The following is a 25,941-nucleotide window of genomic DNA, read 5'->3' on the forward strand; positions in this document are numbered from 1 at the left end:
CCTTAATTCTACCTTAACGGAGTTTGCGCTTGTCTGCGATACACGTTAGACAGTGACCTAACAGAGTTACCAGTTCTGTAACAGAGGCACTATCTAATACGTGAAGCTGTGGCAGTTTGCAAAGAATAAGCTCTGCTGAAGCTTATTACTCACCTATATGTTAAAATTGGGCTTTTTGAGTACTTACTCCAGTGCAAAGTACAAAATAACGCAACTATATCAAGACCCACTCTTGTGGTGGTTTTTTTTTTCTTTCTTTTTTTTTTTTTTTTAAACAGCTGAGAATATAACAGTATTGGAAAACTAGTTTTCAGTGTTTACCTGCTTCAAAAATTACAGTTCTTTAACAACATCTTAGCGAGAGCGAAGTGCTATAAATGTTTCTTTGTACTCTCTGCTATTGTGCATAGAATCATGCTCAGCCAATGCTTCCTCCTCATTCTCTTCCCTCAGATTAATTCTGCTTCACTCACCCAGGTTCCCCGCATGCTAAACCAAACTGCATAAAAACAACAGCAACAACAACACACTTCTGTATGTAAGACAATATTCCCATACAAAACAGTCCCTTTTTTGTTATTTGAATTGTTTCCTTACTGAAGGTAGACACTTTTATATAAAACAGAGCAAGGAGAAAAAGAATCTATCATTGATCATTTGCGTACCAAAGAAATCACGATGTCATCTACTGCTTCATGATATTTCTCAAGAATTTAAATTCTTCATTTGAGACTTTCTTCATGTCTGCTATGGTCACAATTCCGCCCTCCTTAATGCATCCCCTAAATGGGTGGGAACTATAGGAAAACTGACAGAAGAAAGCAGCTCAGTAAAATAAGATATAGTACCTAACAGAGCAACTATGTTACCTATTGGAATTAAACCTTGTCCAATTGCAATGTTAATATGTATGCAGCAACTTGTTAAAACTAAAAAATAACTCGGAATTACTGACGCCCTCAGTGCAGCTCACTGCCCATAACCCACACCTATCTGCTTGACTCTGTAAGAGAGAAACACAGTTCATAAGCAGCAAGCACTGCTAACTACTGCACTGCAATTTAACATCCACAATCAATAAAAACCAGACATCTACCACTGCCAGCTACTTCAAAATGCAGCAAGGGGTAAATTGTTTTCATCAGTCACAATTTTGCCCCTCCATAAAATGTTTTCAAAGTTTAAAAAATCTTTAAAAAAAATTGAGACCAATGTAGCATTTTGCATTAATAACAACAGTGTATTTTTACTTAAACAAGTCAGTGATCACTTGCCAGAGCTGTAAAAAACAGATCTTTGTTACATTATGTCCCACCAAAAACAACTGTTCCTTAACTTTCTAGTCCTTTTAATTTATTACCACATCCAGGACATATAACTCAAATTTTTAATCACCAACAGGACAACAACAAAATAATAATGTTAGTGTATTGCTGTAAGAGACTTTTTCCTCTGCTTGCTGAAATACAGTTCTGGTCTATGTCACTCTCAGTTCCCAAGCTTCTTTCTACCTCTCCTTATCTCTGTCTTCATTTTCCCACTGTCAAAAGCCTGTTTTTTCCAGGAAGGAAAGTTATGGTAAAGATGAGGAATATTGTTCAGCACCTCTTTGCCCTTTGGCACTGCTATCAAGCACTGGGATTTTATCTACCACATTAGCAGAGATCTTACAAAAAACACATTCCTTTTTGTATAATGTACATGGTGGTCATTCAAACAATAACCAGTAACAGATGTCTGAAGTGAGGAGAATGGACTATTTAAGTTAAACTTTATAAATTCTGATGATACTTTCCCAGATTTGAAACCACGACACTTAATTTATAACTATCAGTACGGCCATATACTTTTCTATGTCTGTTTATTTCTAGTTCCAACCTCAGTAAGTATACTTTGTCCATCAAGTTTTAAGTTTCACTCTGACCTTACAGATAATCTTACCATCAACTTACATTCATTTAGTAGTGTAAAGATAGTGGTAAAAAATGAAAGTCCCTCTGCAAAGAACCCAACACCCAAATAAGGAATCCTGACACAGGCTATGAACTTAAATGCTTACGTAGTATTAGTGGTCACATTTAGCAGCCTTCATTGACCGTATGGGAAAGTTTTTATTTCAAAGGAAGCACAGAAAGAATAAAAAAGTATAAAAGAGCATAAAAGAAATGTAACCTGTACTTTTTTTTTTTTTTCTCCCCCACTGGAGCTTTAGCATTGCAAGATTTATTTATTTTCTTAAATTTATGCCTGCTTTTCAGGAATTTTTAACAAACACACTCAATGTGCACAGGAAATAAAGGATATTTAAAGCAGCTCTCCTCTACAGTTCCGTATTTCAAGAAAGTATTGAAAGTTTCAGAATAAAACATGCCAAGAATCTACTTTCATAAACTGTGTCTGCCAACAGCACTTTTACTCATACAAGGAGTAGTTCTACACATCAGTGTGGCACAACAGTCTTTACACTGATGTGTTGTGTTTAATTACATTATTTTCACAAACCCTTTAACCATGTATTCAGGGCCACAACTACTTAAAGAAACATTTGTATTAGTTTTTAATGACTGTTATGAGAAATCCACCTCAGCTACCATACTGTCAATAGTACTGGCAATGGAAATGAATGGATTTTAAAAGACAACATCAAACTCTGCTATTGGAACATTAATGAGCGGATGTAGGGAAGGTTCACAGACACACTGCACGACTATTTGTTGTCTTAAAAAAAAAAAATCATCCCTTACGATCTTTAAACTTGCCATTATGTTACAAACAACAACCCTAGATCCTCTAGAAGTTTTGTGTTCCTAAGTTTTTGTTAAATATTCAAAGAAGATCAACAAAAAATTCAGAAAACATGCAATACCAACTTTTTAAGGCTTTGCAATCTGCTTCAACAGTATAAATTCCCTCGTATTTTGCTCAGGACATTCAGCCATGAAATTTCAAGATCATCTGGGGGCAGTAAATTTCTCCTCTGGAAGAAAAGCAGTGCAACAGTAGCTTCCTGTGTAAAGGTTTTGCCCTCTGTGGGATAGATAAACAGATCTATGACGCATTCTTCCAACAGACAGATCATATTACAGGTCAGAAAGTTTCTTTCCTTCCTTACAATATTCACCTGTACCCATGTTATTGGAAACCCACAAAGTTGAAAAAGACAAGCTGACAAGATGGAAACATTTCTGTTTCAAAGCAATGCCTGACAGCAGTCAGAAGACTGATGCAATAACAGAATACAATTTGAATGTTAAAAGAGCTACAGCTGTTACACAGTGTGTTTTAAGTGTGAAAATCACAGGAGCAAAAACAAGAGGACGAACCCTCACTGGGCCAGATTTCACCTACAGAAGACAATAGCTGGTAATGCTACACCAGCTAAGGATCTCCAGCAGCATCTGCTAAGCTACATTGTTACGGCAAAGCTTTTAGCTGTACATGTCTGCAGCTATTTAAAGGGCCAAGAAAAGGAATACACTTTATCAAAGTTTAACAAACAAACAAAAAAGAGGTTTTTCTTGGATTTCAACATGAGAGAGGGGAAAAAAAAAAACAAAAACAACACCACTTTGAGAGGGCATTATTCCCTGGAAAACATGAGCTCATTTTTCTCAAATTAAAAAGGAGATAGTGTACTAGGCTCACAACTAGCTTTGTTAAATCAAGATGACGACTGGTTGTGACAGATTACAGTTCCTGGATGTCAGTAACACTGAGTACAACAAAGTCAGGAACATGTGAACGTACAGTCCATTTGATCTCTGCCACATTAGCAGGAGAAAGAAAAGAACAGTGCCTCAATGTATCTGAGAATATAGCCACCTAAGTATAGCACTACATTCCTTTTTTGCTTGAATTCAGTAACAAAGACTACTCAGAGCTTTAAGAAAAAAGACACAGCAAGACAAATATTTGTATATAGTTAAAACAGCAAAATGAGTGTTATTGTTCAACTGATACCACTACGTAGCTAAGGTATACATTTAAATGAAAAGGGCATATTCCCTTGTCAGACACAAAGAATGGATTTCTGCCATCTACTGCAAAGTAATTAACATCAAAGAGAACGTCAGAAGCCAGGGCGTGGAAATATTTCCAATCATTAATATTAATGATTACCACACAATAGAAGTGCTAGATGCTCCAAATCTCGCGGGCTTTAAAGGTTTTCAGTTCACCCTTAACATTCCTTCATGAGGCTGAAGATTATCTCACATTATTTGTCTAAAACTTAACAAATAACAGCCACACTGAGCAAAAGTCACCTCTTTTTCAATCTGTGCAATAAGACATGATTAGCTGAAATGCATGACTAGCAAAAAAACCTCCTTATTAGTTGGTATTTGATGAATAACCTTTCACAGATCATAATTTCATGTGATGCTTCAGAAAAAAAAAAAAATCAAAAGAAAAATTCTAACCTTCAATATCCCTACAATTTTATCATCCAAGCATCTTCGAAGGGGAAAAAAAAAAAAACCACCACCAACAACAGACATCACACATCCCCCTACATGACTCCAAGTGGAGTTAAACAGTTTCTCAAAATGACCACGACAGGGGCAGGCAAAAAACTGATTAAGTAAAATTGACCATATTGATGATATGCTGACTTCCACAGAGAAATGAGCAAAATTAGATGCACTACAGAAATTTCTGCCAACTGAACGTATACAATTAATCTACAGTAATCCAATGTTCTGTCTTTAGATCAGTACTAGAGAAAGAAAACATTTTACGACTTTGACTTCAGGGACACCAGCTTCCCTTTCCAGGCTGCAAGGCACAGCACAGACAGATGCCATCAGCATCTCCCAGAAATGACCCTATCTAACATCTACACGTTCCCAATCTCTTCACTGTTTCAAGCTGGTAAAATGAGACTTTTGCCTAGCAAAGAAATGAATTTTGCCACTCAAGATCTTTCAATAATTTCGATCTCTTTTGTAATCCCTAATTCTCACTTCACTATTGAGCCATTAGTGACCTCTGTTTTATCCCTTCTACTCCATACTGTAGAAAATAAAAGAGAGAGGAGACTCCATTCCCCATCTTCTCCCCATTGCATCTTTCAAAGTCCAGCTTCCACTTTGACACTGCTGTCACATCCCTGCTGCAGTGTTCACATGCACTCTTTATTTTCTGCTCCTGGCTCTCCTAACAGTCCATTTCTCTTTCTTCACACACTACCTGATCCCTGTATTCTGCTCTCATGCTTTAGCTAACAGATAAAAACTATTTGCTGTCTCACTTTAACTTACATTTATCATTTTTCCATCAAAGGAAATTCATCCAGGCTGGACAGCTAAACAAGAGCAATAAAATACATTGATTATCTTTATTCATAAGTTCTGGGGAAAACTCTGTATTTTTTCTTTAAACTGGGAAAAAGATTCATTTGAATTTTAGCAGTTACAAATCATCTGGTCTGAGTGGTATTCAGTAATGGCAGAAGAATTTAACCAGTAAAGAATATTTTTAGGTCTTAAAAAGAGAAGACGGTGATCTATAACTGGAAATCTTCACTAACCTCCTATAATAATAGTGACATATTTATGAATTACTTAATAATACAGACTGACTTTAGAATAATGGAGTTGCCTTTTAAGAGATTCACACCATAGCTTATTCTATCAACCAACTATCCCAAAACTGATTTTGCTCCTAATAATTGAGTTTATCCATGCTGCAACTGTCTGATTTTGAGATGTTTAAAGTGGCAGTCTTATTCCAGAATGGATCAGTGTGCACTCCATACTATGCTGTCATTTTGACCTCTTTTTAATAGAAGATACAGGAAAAAAAGATAGACCTGTATAACCTTAAACGGTGAAATATTTTAACGAAGTGCCTCAGAGATAATGGTATTAATTAATGATTAATGGCAGCCTTCTCAGAAGTAGTGGCAAGTTTTATTTGGCGATTACACAGCGTACATGTAAGCAAACAGCCCTCTCCCTCCCCTTGCTGAAGTTCTGCAGACACGTCTAGTAATGTCACATTTTTTAAAATGATCTACAGAACAGCGATGTACTAAAAATGCAGAGAAGACAAGGACAGAGTTTAATATTTCATACGAATCCAAAGTAATGGGATTAAGATAAGGAAGTGGCTTTCTATTTATCAAATGAGGGAAAAAAAAACAAAAGGACTGATCAAATTCTCCTTGCATTTCTCTTTGTAGACAGCCTCGGTAGATTAATGATGAAGGAGGATTCATTGCAAGTGCCAGTCTATTGCCTATAGCCATACTAAAAATACAACCTGATCCTTAAAATGACTTCATTTCATGTAAACTATACTTGTTTAACAAAATTCCTCAGTCTCTCTTTTTTTTTTTTTTTTTTTTTTTTGCTATGAAGGTTAAGTTCATTGTTTGTGCAAACTCTCAAAGTAGCTGGGAAAGAAACAAAATTCTGTGCTTCCCTTAGAACTGTTATTTTAGTATAATGTAGCACTTAAACTTTGTTCAACTAACACAGCCACTTAATATACCAAATAATCCATCTTATTAACTACAAACCCTCAAAGACACTCCAAAATTAATATTTATTAGTAAATTCATAATATTACAAGAATAGTCATGAAGGAAGAAATGAAGGAAAAGATCAGAACTTGCAGTTTTCACAACCTTTTGTGATGAAGATGACATGGTGGCTTGATGATATTAATGATATGACCACGGCACTTGCAGTTCATAGTGGAAATAATAATAATGAAAACGTGTTAAATGCAAAAAAACAAAACAAAACACTAGCTGGGGTGAAGCCACATCAGGTCTAGAGATAAGTGAGGCCTGAAATTTACATTCCTGTCTTGTAGTTAAATTTTATACAAATTCAAGCTACAGGTTCTCATGTGATGCATTTTAACTCTGCCTACCAATTTATATGAGAACAACATTCATGAAATGTATGGCTCTAATATATTTTTAAAGAACCTAAAGGCAGCTGAAAAACAAAACCAAGAAATCTCTCTTTTTAAAACTAGAATGATAATTCTAAAAAAATCTTTGATCTATTATCTATTTGAAAGAGCTAAGCTCAATGCAGACAGTAATTGCTGACAAATCCCAACAGTAAACAAACCAGCTTCACATTTTACATATTATCAAGAGGCTACAGAATTAATGGTTACAGCCAAAGAAATGTTGACACAGTTGCACATTGAGCCTTAACATGCTGATCATGTTAAAATAGCGCACAAGAAATATTTTTCCACTTTGTAAAAAGCCAGACTGTTTACACGCTTAAGTGGCGACTTTACTGCCTTGTGTGTGGTCTTATAATTTCAGTATCACAACCATGAATATAGAGAGAAACAGCATGAAATAACCTATTATATTAAAATGAATGCCAGATAGCCAATATTACAAGCATTGAAATTTAAACTTCTCAAAATGAGCATTAAAACATGCAAACATCCAAATGTTTACTGATTAAAAAAATTACAAAAACCTTTCCCAAAAGTAAACAGAGGGGTTATATTTCTCAGAAGGAAGCTATTCTTTGTTCTCTTCACACTGTTTAGAATGAAAAAAAAATGGGAACAAAAATTTGGAAATTTAAAATAACAAATATTGTCATCATTAAAAAAAACAACACTGCTAGCTTTGCTTTCATCTTCTTACTACATAAGATGTAATACTTACAGCTGTAATTTAGTACAACACATCAGTATCTTTTGTAAAGCTGTTGCTTTAGTTGAAAACCACTGGAAAATTTTCTGCAAAATCTGGTAAGTTTGTTTTGTTGTTGTTGTTGTTGTTTTAATTATTATTTTAAAATAAAACGGAGATCTATTACTTTCAATTTACTGAGGACAGTTCTGCCAATCCATTAAAGAAGGTGTTAGCTATCTGCAACACCAGGAGATCAATTAGTTGCTTTACCACTACAATCACGCATTTAAAAAAAAGTAAATACTGACATAGGTCAAGCATACGAAACTGTCCCATCTTCCCTATCAATGTCCTGTAATGAAGCATAAAATGCCAACAACTTTGAAAAGCAAATACACAGTATGAACGAAATACAAAGGCCACTTTCAAAGCAATGCCTCCTATTCTACTGTACTGATCCATAACCTCAGAGACAGATGTTGGTAGTATGGCAGTAGAGGCTGAACCTTCCTGCCAATATTCTGTTACATTTTGTTGCCCTGTAACAAATGGCAGCAGAGGGGCAGTCTGACAAAGTGGCATCTGAATGGAAATTCATATGAAGCAAAAATGTGGAGCAGAGTTCCCTCCATGCATATGAAAATTACATACATTGACTCTTATTGAATATTTGTGGAGACCAAACAGTTGATGTGAGCACAGTGAGGCAATGAGTTGTGCATTTCAGCAGTGGTAACAGCTCCCTGGTACAGATTTTTACAAGCTTTTACAAGCAAGGTTCTTGTTCATTGCTGACAAAAATGCAGAGCTAACAGTGGTGACTATGTTGAAGAATAGTGTAGCTGAGAATTTGCTCTACTAAATATTGTTTTCGTCTTTGTATCTGTTGTAGTTTCCATGGAAATAAACTGGAGGCCTTACCTTCAGAGTGACCTACACGTTTTCTTCAATCCCTCATTACATGCATCCTCAATATTTTCCACAGCAGTTGAGATTCTCCTCCCAAGTTAACAACAAAAAGCAGAGACCGTAATATTTGCAGTATCTACTTGTTAGCCCTATGGTCCATAGCTGAAATTCTAACTTCTCATTGGAAATTTAAAAATAATAATAATAAAAATAAATTAATTAATTAAAGTAAAAGGTCGCATCAAGAACATGGGTGTAAGAGGTCAGAGACAGATTTCTGGTTCCTCATCTTTCTATCTGCATTTTTTTTTTTTCTTTTCTTCCTTCTTCTAGTGTTCACTTGTGCATATAGGAAGATAGAGAAGGAAAAACATCCTGTTAAGACTTCCACATTGATTTTTTTTTTTTTTTTTTTTTTTTACTGTGCCACGGGAAAGCAATTTTCCCCAAAATAGCCTCATGTCTGAAATCTCCGTATTAAAGTTAGACGAGAAAAAAGTCATATACATATTACGGATGAACAGAGTAGCACTGTGGGTCCAACCCAATCCAATTTCGATCGGGACGCTCCCGCTCCCGATGCTGCGCTCGCTCCCCGGCCCGGCAATGAGCAGCGCTCGCGCTGGGGCGCGCTGCGGGGAGGCGCTGTCCGGGGCCGGCCTGGTGCTGAAGCGCCGCCCGCCCCGCGCCACCAGCGGGGTCCCGATGCAGCGCACGTAGCGCTGCGGCAGCGTTCCTGGGCTCGAACGTTATCAAACCTTCTCAGCGCCCGCAGAATGCCACTCAGTCCCAGCACTACCTAAGCTTTCCTTTATTTTCTTTCTATCTAGAAGGCAGCCTATGAATCCTCTCTCCCCTGCACTGTCATTCTACTACCGACCATTTCAATCAAGAAGGAAGTATCTACTTCTTATGCACTCAATGTTCAAAAGGAGTAAAAGAAAAAAGTAGCAAAGCCTTTAAGGCAGCAGATAACCTGCCATAAAACTTTCTGCTACGCACTTCTTCAGTGCTGAATTATTTGTAAACATTCAGTTTCTGCTCTAGTCCAGAAATAGTAATGGATTGGTTGAAGACAGCTGCAAACAACAAAGAACGGCCTGACTGGGAATTTATTTTGTATAAAATCAGATTGCAGCAGCTTCCCATAGAAGTCACAGAGGGAAGCTGCAGAATACACAAGTATTCAGTGACAGATCTGCTTTCCATTAAGTTAGCAGCTTTAACTGTTCCAATCCCATTATCTATTCAATATCAATTCTACATTATTTCATTTTCATGCTTGTATCCTGTAGCTAATCTGTGATTTTCAGAATTAAGCACACACCTCTGCTATTCAACAACAGTTAAACAACTGAAACTTTACCTGCGAGTTGCTCTCCTTACTGGACACTGACGTTTTAGATGTTGTTCCACAATCCTGTCAGTTTCCCTTTTACTCTTTCTTTCCCTAGTTCTGCTAGACTTGTAATAGAGTCTCTAAAGTGCTACTATAAACATGCATAGAAAAGGAGATCTTCACTTCTGAAAACAAGCCCTAACAGAACTGATTTTCAGAGTCTTCTCACATTGTGAAGAAGCTTGGGATCAAATAAATGGAAATCTCCCATTGTGTAATGGATTTACCTCTAAAAAACAAACAAAAACCCACAACCACTTGTTTTTCACCATACTAGTAAGCTAATACATAGAAACACATTCAAATTCTATTGTATTTAAATAGATCTGGACAAACACCCTACCATTTTAACATATAAACATTTAGCATACTGACTTTTCAAAGTGGCTCGAACTGTTACTGAAAAGGGAACAAACACCTTTAGGATCAATCTAGCCAATTTACAGATGGTCAGAATAGAGAAACGAGCATGCCACTTGCAGATCAAGATTTACCAGAAAATATGTTAGCAATCTGGAAAAGGAGATAAGAATTACTTCAAAAAATCAATGGCAACATCCAATCAGGAGCAGTGAACTTTTGATGTAGGTGTTACTATAAAATAAATGCTCATGGGGCTTACCCAACATTGCCCATCCTGGAACTATCTTCTGCATCAATTTCAAGTCACTAATGACTATGAAGGAAAAGCCTGGGGTTAAGGACCCAACCAGTTCTCACACTGAACAGAAACACTCAGGAGGATACAAGTAGAAGTGTTTCCAAAAAAGTCATCTATACTCTCTGAACAGTAGGCACAATTCTGTATTACTATAGAGGGATAATTCCAGGAGCTCCATATAGCAGAGCCCACATCTAACAAGTGTTAAAGGTGATACTGAAGCTTTCCATTTCTCAGATCTCCATAATAAAAAGTTAAAGTTCATGTTGTCATTTTAAATGTTACTTCTCATCCCACAATCAAACTAACACAACACAGTCCTAATTCATTCAGTGTATAAGTAAGTGCTCACTGAACTGAGAAGGTCTTCTGCAGTTCTGAATAATCCCTGGCTAGAAAAAGAGATACAGTTTTCTGTTGCTATTACAAAGCGACAAATACATAGATTTAAGATACTTTTTGGCTATAGTGAGAGTGCCTCTATTGTTACGTTCTAGCCTCCTCCCATACAGGTCTTCACCATAAGAATCTATAGCCTGAGTAAAGGGTGGGGGGATGTTAGGAAGAGGAAGTATTCGACCTATTGCCAAATGATGTACTCTTACGACTTGCCACCTCCACTGCAATTGTGGGAATTTATTATTTGGATAAATAAAATTCCTAAAATAAAATAAATCATACATTATTCCAGTGTGAATATATTATATTTAGAGTACCATACATTATCTAGTTTATTTTGTCTTGTTCTGGCTTGAAAACAGTCTGGACACAAAATCTGTAAGTTATAGCAAAAAAATTCCTCACTGTTTTCCCAAACTTTCTAGCAATGCTCACAGTCTAAAGACTGCCTATAGAATAGCCCAGCTGCTAGGCTGCTAAGCTGTTCTACCACCCACTCCTCTAAATACATAAATAAACAAATTATTGCATAATTTCCATATAGTATCTGAAACTAAATTAAAAAAAAAAACAAAACAAAAAACCCACAAAGGGCTAGAATCGGGCTCAGTGCAAGCTGTGCTGAATAATGCAGACCACCAGTACTACTTTCTGCTCATCTTGAAAAAGTGTTGAATAAAAGGAAATCTGAACTTTAAATTCACTAAATGACAGGGGAAAAAAAACCTCTCTCATCAATCCTACCACCTCTCCAAATACTTATTAATATGCTTTTTGATTGAAAAGTATGAAGAATTTATTTGCTCCCACTCACTTGCTACTGCTTAAACAGGTTGGATCTCAATCTGTAATAGTTTCCCATAACACTTTGTAAATCAACTACATCCACATTTTTTCCTCTACAACAGACTGTTTGACAATATACTACTCAATACTTGCATGCAAATGTCCATGTAAATATTCATCTATCTCACATAAGTACTGACAAATACTAACAGTTATCTTAAGAGAGATATAAAACAGTTTTGTTCTGTCATTCCAAGTTCTTCTGTAAGGTTTCTCTCTGCCTGAATGCCAGATCAGATGCATGTGAGCCAGTGATGAATTAAATCACCAGACACAACTAATCAGTCTATTTCATATTATACTACTAACACTTATTACCAGACACTTACTGGAGACAACAATATGGTTTTGTTTGCTTTTGTTTGTTTAAATGGTGGGCTTCACATTCAACATTGTACTTGTCAGACTTACTCCTAGCATCTAAACTGTTTGTAAATTCTGAGACACAGGTTGCAACTATATGACAACACAATACCCAGAAAAATAAGAACTGGAGCCTTACCACCAGTACTACACATGAAATATCTCTTTATAAGCTTCCTATCCACTAATAAAGATTGGCATATGATGGCAAGCCAATATGCTATTGTAGTGTAGGAATGGAAAAATAAAGAAGGAAAAGTTATACACTCCATGACCCTATTAAATGTCAAATTCTTGGATCTTGGCATTGAACAGATGCTCTTTAATGGCCCGGGATATAGCTCTTTCCCAACTCTAAAGTTCAGCAAATATTTTATGTTCTAAGATATACACTTCTCTTCTCTCAGACTTTATCTGAATGATAAAAAGCAGGATAGATCACAATCTTGTACCCTTGGTTAATTATGACTGCTATTAAACCACTGGTATATTAAATGAAAAAAATGTCTGTTTAAAATAGGAGAATATTGGCTTGAATTTGAAAGGCTGCATTTAACTGTATCTTATATAAACTATTATTACATCAGCTGAGTAGCGTCAGATATGCTAAACACCTTACCACTGTCTGGAAACTAAAGAAACTAAACAGGCCTTCCAAAGAGGACCCTGCTCTTGGGTTAGAGTTTAGCTCAGTTTTGTTACTTCACAGGTTTTTATACCCAAATGAGGACAGGGTTCTTGAAGTACATTCACAGATCTCAGTCATAATCAATATGAAAATGACAACAAAACATTCAGTAGTGCTGGGTCATATTTTCTTAACTGGAAAACAGCAATGTTATGTCCATCTCTCTTTCCCCTGTTCTTTTCCTCACTCTCTCCCAAGATCAACAACTAACTATTCCTCAACAACTAGGTGATGCAGTATATGTATAGTGATTCTTCACTTGAATACTCTTTCGGATACACATGGGAAGTTACATGGAGAAAGTAATAAAATCTTGGTTATGCTGAAGCCTGGAGATTCAGAATTTCATGTAAGCGGGTTTATAAACAAGTACAGATAGCCAAAGTAATAGAGAGGCCTCAATGAAAGGTGTTACAAAAACAAGAAAATACAAAAAGAAAATGAATACCACTTTGTCTTCAGGTTTCATAAAAGAACTTCCCTAGTTAAGTGTACACAGCAACAAGATCATCTTACAGCACTCAAATCACTGCAGTTAAGATTTTAGTTCCAAATTGTCAGCACGTGATCTAAACTACAAACTGTTCTCTTTCCACTTCCCCAAGTAAAAATTTCACAACTAATGATAAAGTTTTGCAGTAAGCAAAAAAAATTATCTTTCATACAGGCCTCATTAAATGTACTGTGTTTTATGAAGCAAGGAAATAAAATATAGGTTAGTTTGATAGGTAAAGGTATAGACATCGTGGAGTAAGTTTGAAAGACTTTTCTTCATTAAATATTCATTTGCATAATTAAATGGACCTATAGAGCTAATCTTTTTTTTTTTCATTATAAAAAGGTGTTTATTCTCTTAACTTGCCCAAGTAAAATCATACAAATGCAAAAGTTGACAGATGAGTGGGTTTCTGGGATGAAATAAATCAACCAAGTGAAAAACAAACAAGCTAGAAGTTTCCCCTGTCATTTCTTGACATAGTTGGTGTAACAGATACTAGAGTATTTAAGAAATGCATCTTATTTCCAGTATTTTCTCATATTTTCTTTAATACATGATAGTAATACTCAGTTCTGATCAGATGTTTTTTTCAAGTTGGATGTGTCTCAGTTTTTAGCACAGAAAAAAATGTCACATTCATCATTAAAGTTTGGAATGAGTCAACTAGAAAATAAATGGAGAAAAATGAACAGAAATGGAGATATAATTTAAGATTATGTAGAAGTCTACGTATTAACTTCTAAAGCATGAATTTTCTTTAGTCTACATCTGTTCAAGAAAAGAGCAATTCTGTACTGGTCCTACAAAACATTATCCATTTTAGCACAAGTTTAAATCTTGAAATCACTTCAATATTATGATTCCCATAAGCATGGCACCTCAAAACACTTCAAATTAGAAATGTTTCCAATCAAAATACAGAAACTAATTTAAGAAAAAAAAAAATCACTAGTGGAATTCCTGGTCATTTACAAGAGAATTAACCACGCCTCACTATGTCTCACTACCCTACATTCAATTACTTGTTTCAGGGAACTTAATAGCGTTCAAAACAGCCTTACCTCTCTCTGCCTCTTATTATATAATTATGCAAGTAACACTGCTGATAATATTAGTGACTTCTTCACATTTCATGCATTTTAGTTACTTAAATTACTAAAATAGATATCTAGAACTTACAGTTTTTGCCAACCACACTGTCACATTCTAATTGAGCAGCTGTCAACAGTTAGAAAATAATTGCATCCCTTTCAGAAGAACTAGTGTGGGAAGTGAAACACTTGGAGTCATGGTAATGAGTCTGTTTTCATCAGGTGACCATGACTCATCATTTTATCAGCAGTTTGAAGGGTTTTCACAATAGCCAAGCATCATCAGTGCTCATGCTTAGCAATGACTGCAGCAGGATACCAAAATAGGGTGCCATGTCCTATGGTACCACTATTTAAGGAACTACTTGGCTAATGAGTCAAGGAATATACTGCAAAGTCATGGTTGAATTAGAAGTACTGCCGTACAGAAAGAACTCACAAACCAAGCAATAATTTTGCTTTTCAAAAACAGACTTCTTTTAAGGATACTGTCTACAAGTAGCAAATAACATGAATGAAACATAAGAAGAGAAATCAGATGTGTCATCAGCCTCTCTTCTCCATTTTATTTCACACCTTAAACAGAACATGCTCAATAACCAAATATCCACATACTTCCACGTACTGGATTCCATCCACATGGCCAAGGAAAGAGGCAGTGTGAAACAACATATACATTTCCTCTTTTATGATACTAACACCACTAGCAAAAACCACATAGCTGTTGTTAAATTGGACATATATTACTGGCTACCATAGAGAAGAATTATAGGAAATGGGGGACCTCTTACCTCCCATACTATTAACCCCCATCGAAATTCATTAAAAAGAGCTGAAGAATTTCAAAGTTTGATCTACAGCACAAGCTGAAGGTTCTCCCAAGACCTACAGACACACGCTGACCCCATGCAGTACCTCTGCTAAGTTTTGTTGGACTGCAAGAAATTGAAATTCCCCATTCCTTCCCCTTCTCCTCTGCACTGAGGGCTCGTGTAGGCAGTACCACCAAGATCTCCAAAAAGCAGAACAGTGGAAGTGAAAATATGTTGTTGCTGGTCAGAAATAAAGCATAAAAGAAGTGCCACGAAGATGACACCTTTGTATTAATTATGCAAAAAAAAACAACAACACACAACCATGTGGTATGGTGCACATTTAAAATCGTATCACTGTCAGAGCTGCATAGTGCTAATAATTACCAAAATTCCTCATTCTCTGCTATAAATAGTATTTTATAAACTACTTAGATTATTTAGGTTGATTTATTTGCAATACCAAAGAGTAACTTAAACTGAAGCATTCTTTTATTCATTTTCAAAGCGATCCCTGTGAAAGCAGTGTTTCTACCACTGAAGTTCATCCCTCTGGCTTCCTATTCCTTTCCCCTGCTGCTAACACTTTAATGTCTCAGTTCTTCATCGACTCATCAGTTCCCTAGGCTTGAAAACTAATCCTCTGAGGTCAGTGAGGAAACTTCCATGGATTCTGTGAGGTTTAGAATTAGAACGTGCACTTAGTTCTCCTTCTTCTTTTACCTCCCAACTTCCTTTTATCTAGTCACTGTAGTCATTGCATATCTGGTGCCATAAAATTGAGAATGAAATGCACAATAAGAAAGAGAACTAAATAGATGTCTCTCCATCCTTTTTAGTTTACTAATTCTTGATTTAAGTCACATTTTATCCCAGGTTACTTGTTATCTTATTTAAAATTTCTAAGCACTTCTAGACAGTTATCATATTTGACACATTCCTACAGCAACTAACACATACAAACATCACAGCTGTGAGAAGTGTATGATGGTAATTGAGAATAATAATTCCAATCACTTGTATTTAGAGTTGATCTGACCGATATTGCTCTGGGAGAACTACATCCCTAGAAAACCACCATCAAGTACTTAATACAGCTATTCTTCAAATTTTAAAAATCCAAAAAGCAAACATAAGAACACATACTTCTAAAATTCAGTAACCTTTAATCAGTTTAAAGAACTCTGGTACAATACTTCTAAGATTCAAAACACATTTGCAAATTCAGTCTCAACTTAGACAATTGAATCTTAGCATATTTGTACTGAAACATTTGCAATTACTCCACTAACAGCAATTTCACACACAAATGTCTTAGTTTTGCAATGTGGAAAAGAACATCAGAATTTCTGTGTTGATTAGTCATTTCAACTAAGGGCTCTCAAAAAACCTAACTCAAACCAGAAAACGTTATGCCATAGTGTTCAAAGCCATGTATGTGAAAAAAGCATCTGTAACATCAGTCCAGTAACTCGGCAGTCACAAGATGTGTTTAAAATATTTTTATTTTATATAAGTAGTATTTGTTGTCCTCCATTTGAGAACATTGTATTCATTTACATATGGACTTGATACAGTAGTAAAATGCACTTACTATCCTTCATTGCTTCTTATAAGGACACAGACAAAATTAAAATATTAGATAAAAGACCCCACTTGTCTCCCTGCTTTTTTTCCTCTCCAAACAATTCACAAGAAGCAAGCATGCCTCTTCCTTGTACAGAAAATATTTAAACAAATACCAGCTAACAAAATATGAATACTTTCAGAAATCATATATTTCATCTCTTTAATCACATAGATGTAACCTAAGGATCAGGTAGACGTACCTGATACAGAAAACAGATTATCATTGTACAATATTTCAGCTAGTAGCTAACAACAACAACAAAAAATGCCACAAAAAAAATGAAGTCATACAAGTAAATTGTCTATTTTCTTCCAGACCAAACGCAAGAGTATCCTATGCAGGTCTGTGAGCAGACCCTAAAATGACCTGTACAACAATGCAGGCACACATGGGCAGGTACACTGATAAGAAGATATATTTCCATTTCTTTTCACCTACTGTTAGGACCCAGAATCAACATAATTGGCATGCACACTTTTTTTGTGAGCACTTTAAGATATTAAAAGAAGATACTAAGATGTGTTTGCTTATAAAGCAACATTTTAATGATTTCATTATATTATAGATAATTAAGTTATGCATGCATAAACAAGGAAAATAAAGGGGAAAATTGATCACATTGCAGTCACACTGTCATTTTCCTATCTCATCACATCCAATACTTCCATATTTATTTCCAGTTAAATAATAGAACACAGAAAAATACACTTGCTCCTGCAAAGGAGCTTTCAAATTAAAGTAAGCAAAGAAAGATTAAAGTAGGAAGGACCACTCCCAGCATACAATAATTTCAACTGATAACAAGGAACAATGCTGAAAAATCAATTGCAGAGTGCACCGAGTGACCGGAGAACACTGACTCTAAGATATGTGCTTCCAAAGGCCTGCAAGTCTGAGATAGAACAGAGCTCTTAGTTTCTGAATGTAGGAAATGCCAAAGCAAAATAAGCTTCCCTTTGAGTTGAGCTATTGAAGTGTAGTAATAGCTTAAAAAGTCTTCAGCGTTTGGCAAATGAACAAATGGCAGAAAACAGCAAATGAGATTTTTCTATTAGAGTTATAAAGATTACTGCATTTAGATTTGCAGTTTCGCATGAATAAATTCTATTTACATAATTTTGGAAGAATATTCTTTCTAGTTTGGCCAAAGTTTTAAAACAAGGCCCAAGTGATATTACTTTTCAAGTCTGTATAAAGTTCATAATTTTGCTTTAAGCCTCACCAATTAAAGTTAAGATTTGTTTCTCAAAAGAGCAGTAAAATATTTTAGCAACACAGAAAGCTTAATTAAATTCATATGTTTTACTTTCCAGATTTAGGGGCATTTTTACCATTCGGTGCTTTATGAAGTATCAATATTGTTTAAAATTTAAAGCACCTGATCAAAGTAACTTGTGCAAAATATTATCTATTGCACATCACAACACTGTGGAATCCATCCAAGTGGCAATCAAAGAATGTGTGTTTAGGCTTAACCGTAGATTTTGCATTAAGTTGTAAAGCGATTTTACTGCATCAATTATTTTATTTCATTTGCCTTTAATTGCCCATAACCAGGCACAGAGGCATCTTTCAAAAATTGGTCAATTGCTCCCTCTACTGGAAATAGCTGACCATTACACTGCAGGTACAGATCTCATTTAGCACCACAATTAAGAAGCAAAGCCATTAAATACACCATAGGTGTTTTCTTCTTAAATTTTGCTCAAATCAGCTAAGTCGTGAAAGATCAATTAGCTGTAATTTCCAGTCTTTTACCAAAAGTATTAAATCACGCATACTTACAAAACATAAAGTAGAAAACGTAGAAGACAAGGAAAACATAAAAGATTTTCAGATACCATAAAATGATCCCCCACCAAACATGAGAAACCTAAAATGAAGACTACAGGATACTCTATGCTCTCCCTGTGCTCTGCCCATTAATGGAGAATCTTCTCCACAAGGATCTTCCTTGAGAAAATTATGTGAAAGTTGAACAGTCTTCAAAAATGAATTACTCACATTCAGTGAATGCAAATTAGAAAAAATTCTCACGCAAAACAATGTAAATAATCTAAAATAAAACGATATGCATCTTTCTGCACAAAAAGAATTCCAATTACCTTTGTCATATTTGCCTTGAATAAAACACATCAAATATACAATGAAAAGTCAATGAGTTAATTTTCAAGATTCTGCGACTACAAAAATCAATGCTTATTTCTTAAACGCTACCAGGAAGAAAATAAAACTGTATCTCAAAAGCTGCATCTATTATATTCTTACCTATGAATTCAAGCTCAGTGAGAAATGATCCATTTGCTGATGCTGAACTAGCAAACATAGCAATTGCCAGAGTCTTTACTAAATAAAGTACATTCTGCTGGCTCAGCAAACTGTAATTACACAGATCAGTAACAAGCACTCTTACACCACTTTATCTAGCAAAGATATTGTGACTCGTATCACTTGTTTCCTTTGGCATTTGCATTAATACTAATGATATCAAGAGATCTCAGCTGAGAAAGACAATGGCTTCACTCTCAGCTTCATTTGTTACTCTGTCCATACCCCAATAGCACATGGAGCCAAAATATCATATCAGAAGAAGTATCTTTGATTTTAACAGCTATATTAATTGAGAATTAGTTAACAGTATGTCAGTTGAGGAGATCTCTGAAATAACAGACACAATACTGTCAATTTAAGCTGTATAATCACATTAAACAGTAAAAAGAATTAAGTAAGTGTCCTAGTAAGAGAGATAACTTCTACTTGGAGAAGAACACAGATATTACTCCTTAGTATTTAAAAAGATATAAATAAAGGGTTTGGTCTGCTTGTTTAACAATTTTCTTACACACACTAGAAGCTTTCAACAGTTTCCACAGCCTGATCAGTCAGCAATATTTTTGTGACTCTACTCCAAAAAAAAAAAACAAAAAAAAAACTACCCAAACAAACCAACCACCAACACACCACCACCAAGATTATCCTCTGAGGAAAGGGTCTCTTCTAAGAAGAAAATTCCCGGGTAAAAAAAAAACAAACAACATCTCCAAGAGAATAACACATTGCTTTAATCATTCAGAAATGCATGCTTAATCTAAACTACCTCAAACATACGTGAACAAACCAGAAGTAGGAAAAGTGGTCCAAAAGAGAAACATTCACCAATTTTACTCAACAATTAAGTTAGTTAGTCATAAAATGACACAATTAAGGCAGAAAAAATATAAAGTGCTATATTTATTACAGAATGTTTTGAAATGTATTACTCTTCAGATGTTTGTATAACATTAGAAACTGTTTGAAAAATAAATTGTAACAGCATTTTACCAGGTATTAAACACAACTAATGGCTGAGAACAGAAAAGAGGCAGGAAGAGATGCAAGCAGAGTCAACTGTGATAAAGAGTTTAAGAACATTATTGCCTCTTAAACCAGGAACTCCTAGATTGTCTGGGAAGTACACAAAAATATTACAAGATAACAGTAAGAGAAGAATCAGTGTTAAATTTTGTCTTATAACAAGTGCTGTTTTTCTGAGAATTCATGCAGTTCCTAATTCTAATCACACAATGAATCACTCCTAGTTACGTGATTTTGATCTTCAACTAGGTCTGTCATGATACAACAGCAATTCCAGAAGTTTGCTTCCAAAGACCCAAAACACACTAATATGATCAGAAGCCTGAAGGATGCTTCTCTTCATCATTAAGTTTCAAAGCCAATCTACACACATTCTAAGAAATACTACAAGTACCTTTCTCTTCTCTTTTTATTTTTTAAATAAAAGCTATGGCATTCTACTTACCTTAATGACAAATTTGTCAGATGCCATGACAGCTCAGTGTAAGCTGGTCCTATAAAAACATCAATTAAAAATGATCAGCACTAGGAAAAACTCATTATGCCCAATGACTAGGATTTTTTTTTTTTTAATCTATTAGTTTGTGGTTGGTTTTTTTTTCATTATTACCACTCCTCATACTTGATATTTATACTCTGCTTCAGAGAAACTATGGAAAACTATTATTTAAAGGAGAATTATTTAACCACCTGTCTCAGCTCCTCTTACTGAACTCTACTATCAGACACTGAGCAACCAACACCTCTAATACAAAACTAGAACTATTTCCCAGCCCAGAACTACCAAGACCAATTAACCTTACTTAACCTAAAGAAACTTTCAGGTGGCAGCAAACTAAACCTGGAATATTCCTTTCCTACCATGTCAGCCACTGGCCCCTGTGTGGATTTCCTGGACCTAGTTTCTCTTCCAAAATAATACCTTCACATTAAATCCCCTGGCATAGCTTAACGAATAAAGAATAAAAGAGAGAAGTAAAAAAAAAAAAAAAACCAACGACACACAATTTTTAAAAAGTCTTTCTTTTAAGCAAACAAGACTAATAAAATATAAATATGATATAAAATTTAAAAATATATTAAAATATAATAAAACATATAATCATAATATATGAAATAATACCAGTTCTAGTCAGAGTCCTCAGAACTAAGCTCATCCCCTCCTGTCTTGAGGATACCCCATTTCTATGTAAGCAGGGAACCCACGACAGCTTATATACATCAGCAGTTCTACAAAAAGCCTCCTCCATCATGCTCAAGTTCATCAAGTTTGAACTGTTGCAAGAACTTTTCTTAACTGAAACATCTATTTGCTACTGGCAGTTCAAATAATCATGAGTATCATTTAAATCAGCTCAGGAATAGAGCACAATTGTTTTTTTGATGGGTGGATTAGAGGGGGATAGGTAGAATGGGTGATAGTGGGGAAAGATTAAAGATAGCATGGCTTCTCACAGACCATGCACGTTTGCACGCTCATTTAAAGCTCTAGACTAATACAAGCATAAAGCAATGTGACCTGAACACTATTTTGATTGCACAAAGTTTGAACTGAATTTCAGATATCCTCCTGCTTATCCCAAACAGGATTTAGATTGCTTAATTTGGCATACTGGGTGAGAAGCATTGGGCTGCACGAGCCCTTACAATTCCAAATAACTTAAGCAGCATTAATTCATGCTGGAATCTAAACCCAACCCCCTCCTGATGAGGGAAGAAAGCTCTAGTTAATCACTAAGACTTCTTTCCCCCCCCACAGAAGAGCACTGTAACTCACTCAGATGGCTACAGCCTTCAAACAGACTTTCAGAACAAGCCACTGGTCTAATCCAAACTCATTTCACTTCAACTACCACTTTCCAAGCCGACAACTATTGTAGTTGCAATACTGTCCATCACTGATGTGGTTGCAGACAAGTCCATCACTCAACACATAACACAGCTAAACATTCACATGCCAAAAGGTAGCAAGTTAAGTAAAACCAACAAAAGCCTTTCCAGCTAACTCCACAATGTTTTAATTCCAAAGAGACACAGAATAGGCCATGTTACCAAATTAATAACAATACAAAAACAGGGAGTTAAAAAAAAATAAGATACATTCTGTTTTCACACAGGAAAGGACAAAAGATGCGGAAAGATGTGGATTGGACTGAAAATAAGGTGAATGAGTGTCTCTATACTGGCAAAAGATAAAAGCAACAATGCAGCTCAAGCTTCAAATTAAAAATAAGTGTCTGTAGCTGCAACTGAAATTACAACAGAGAACAGAGCTGCTTTTCATATTCTACAAGATTCCTACAGAAGTAGTCTCCTAAACTAGAGAAATACAGTCAATTTTCTGATAGATAGTATAAAAAGAGAGTTAAAATTCAGGAATACATACCTATTTTTCACCATAAGCTTCCAGCTACTGTAAAGCATTGTCAGAGAGCTGTCAAAATTTCAGGACACAAGTCTGGTTGGTGATATTTGTCTCTGTCAGACACTACACTTACATATTTAAAAACACAGTCATTTTCCTTATTTAGCTTCAAAAAAGTGTGAAACAAGATAAAGAACCACTTCAGAACTACATAGCACAGATAATTATGATCTTAAGTTCCAACAGTGGTAATTTTAACTAGACTATCGCTTCCTTGCAGCACTTTCATTCCACATATTCAAATGCTGAGAACTGACATCTCAGAACAACTGCATGAAAAAGCAAAAGCAGCAAGAACACAATTCTGTGTACTGGCTCAATGAAAACTCCCAAGTACTTCAACGATTTGTCTACGTACGTCAATTCCAAAGCAGTAAGAAACAGAAATGGTGGAAGTATTATAAGCAGTGAGAAATGAACCAGTTGTTACTGTAAGCAGGTTAAGACCCACACTGAACTGAGAACCACCATGCAAGTAGTTACTGAAAATCAACCTTAAGACAGCTAAAAAGATGGTTTTGTTACACTCTAAAGAAAAAAAAAATAATAAAATAATCAAAGGAATGGTATGTACTGCATCTCATTAGCTATACAGTAATACTAAGCAGAAAGTAATACAGAGAAGGCCAATTTTTCAGGTAACAGCCACACAGACATGAACTGGAATACCATGTCTTGCACTGTAAGATTATCATTCTCTCTTGCACAAAATAACCCTAGAACCTTCACTAACTTATGAATTCACTTTATCTATAGAGTTTCAGAAACAATGTAAGGAACAGTGCTCTTGACAGCTTGTAAAAGAGTATTCCAATTCAGCCAGGCAGTAAGGTTCTGCTGCACAGAATAAATGTAGCAGAACTACTATAAGAATCTTAGAAAGAGATCATTACTGAGTTTGAACTCAGTAACTCAGTAGCAGCTGTTAGAACTTGGTCAGATAGAAGCTAAAAGGAATGAATAGCAGCCACAAAAGCAAAAAACAACAACAACACCTGCATTTCTCAATTTCATACAATGATCTACAAAATTGTACTCCTGGTGTTCAGGAACAGCAAAGAAGGACTACTCAGTCTACATGCAAAAATATAAAGCAAGCAGTAAGATACATCACAGCCCTAACAACACTCCACAAAACACAGACTCTTATGACGTATCAGATTCTCTGCAAGAGCAAAAGAAATCTAGTCTCCCTATTCACACCAGCTGTGACTTTCATAGTTGAAATTTCAGTGAAAGACTAGTATCTAGAGGTTTACTAATGATCCCTACACTTCTTCACCACATCCAAAATAAGCAAACAAAAATCAAAAAATAATAGGCATAAATAACAAAAAATAGTTGTGGTATATCACTTTTGAGTTGCATAGAGCACACATTTCACATCAGTGATGGAAGCCTGGGAACTCGTCAATATTTGAAGAGCCCATGTTTTATCATTAGCCCTTACTTTAGTAAAGATACGAAGAAGAGTCAAAATAATGCCAGTGTCGAAGTAATGCCACCTTTTCTTCAAATGCTCATATCATGCTTGTAAACAAGAAGCGAGTATGCATCATCTGATATTTCTCTGGCATCACCAACATAACAACATGCCACCCAACAAGGATGCTGTTACTGATGTAACCACGACCCTTAGTAGAAAGAATTCTTCCCCAAACCTAATTTACAAAGCAATAAGAGAAAGAAAAAAAGATTTAAAAAAAAAATCACAAAACAAAACACCATAATATTGACACCGAGGAATGAGGGAAGAAATTCCACAATAATGATACAAGAAAAGATGCCATTCATCTCTAAAATACTTTGATATTTACTATGTTGCAACCAAAAGATGAAGATCTGCTATTTGGTAACAAAATCTGATTCCTGGAATACTGCATCCACCACAAAATAACCCAAGTCCTAAATGAAATCAGCCGTAAGAAGGCATGAAGACAGCTACAGAAGACAGAAAAACCTAGCTAAGAAATTATACTCTCTAAAATACAGAAGTCTTGATATGGTGTTTGTAGTATTTCAAACATCTAAATTGTTGATGGACATCCTGCACCAACAAAAAAGAACAAAACAAACAAAAAAACACAATGAACAAACAAACATCAAAACAAGCCCCAGAACTAAACACACAACCTCCTGGTAAGAAGCATCAGGTATGTTCTAAAAATGACACAATCAAATACTTTCCTTTCTAAAATTTAAAGTCAAGTGAAATGGCAGATACTTAGACAATTGAGGAAATAAGGCTTCCCAGAAAGCAAGTTTTAGCAGAAATGATAAGCCATGGCCTGAACCAGTGATGGAGCACTTGGTAGGAAGGCAGGGCCAACCTAGGGGAGCTCAGATGCATGCAATCCTGAGTGACTGAAACAGGTGAAGCCAGGATCCCCCCTTCCCAAAACTAATTTAAGGGTTGGCAATGGAGGCAAAGACATCTTTTTCTGGAGATCCCTACCTACCAGAGGCCTTCCAAGGGTAAGCAGCTCTTTTTCTTCGTTTCTATAGTTACTGCATTTGGGTTCATTCTCATTTACTACAGAGAAAGGCTTTGCTACCCTGCTAATATCATAGTACTTTCTATCCCATTATAGCATTACGTAAATCAGTTAGCTGATAAACAGCATCTTACCCCAATGAAGAAGTGGCTTTCAGTGCTAACAGAACAGAAAAACTCTTGCCACACATACCTGCATACAGCAGCTTCTAACACTGCAAACCGTTCATGCTCTGCCTATCCCTGGGGGCTGTTATCACATGTGAGAAGAGGTGGTCACCTGAAAAAAAGGCAAAACCAGAACAATAACTGGATATCTCTCTAAGATGTGCCACTGTTAGTTATCACTTATAAAAGAGTCAAAATCAACTACCATAACATAAGACTACTTTTCTGAACTCTCTAGAGCTTAGATGTTGGACAGCAAGCACTGCCAGTGCTCTGGCAGATAGCTTCTAAATGTTGACCCTGGACCTTGGGTCAGCAGGGTAACACCATGCAACACACATACTTATAAAGCATTTCTGCTTCTGCAGAAATATGCCACTACTTGGGGGCATTGTTATCTCAGTAATTCCAGTCCACTGTACCCATTTTTTTTTCCACTTCATCAGAAACTACTCTTCTAATAAGGTTGCATTTTTTTCAGTTCATTGTTATCTGAATGCTTCCATTCAGAGTGCCAATTCACCTTTAGTGTACAACAACACCAGTGCAACAACGGTCTGTTTCACCTACACAGCTGTTGAT

The 25,941-nt window shown here is 35.7% G+C and overlaps 1 protein-coding gene across 15 annotated transcripts in view; it reads right to left on the minus strand.

The window, feature by feature from the left end:
• SLX4IP (SLX4 interacting protein) overlaps window positions 1-25,941 on the minus strand; it is a 113,322-nt gene that overhangs the window by 86,581 nt on the left and 800 nt on the right. For 14 of the 15 annotated variants that reach the window (XR_016463961.1, XR_016463959.1, XR_016463958.1 and 11 more), the window contains exons 2-3: window positions 25,385-25,471; window positions 20,718-20,766 (exon numbers count right to left, since the gene is read on the minus strand). Coding sequence is in view for 1 of the 15 variants with exons in the window: in XM_090134850.1 (XP_089990976.1) it covers window positions 20,718-20,744 (27 nt within the window). In the remaining 14 variants the exon portion in view is untranslated. The remainder of the gene's footprint in view (window positions 1-20,717; window positions 20,767-25,384; window positions 25,472-25,941) is intronic. The other variant, XR_016463962.1, reaches the window with a different exon arrangement.

The sequence above is a fragment of the Phasianus colchicus genome, chromosome 2 (assembly GCF_987193195.1).
Source record: "Phasianus colchicus chromosome 2, bPhaCol1.hap1.1, whole genome shotgun sequence".
Lineage (NCBI taxonomy): Eukaryota > Metazoa > Chordata > Aves > Galliformes > Phasianidae > Phasianus > Phasianus colchicus.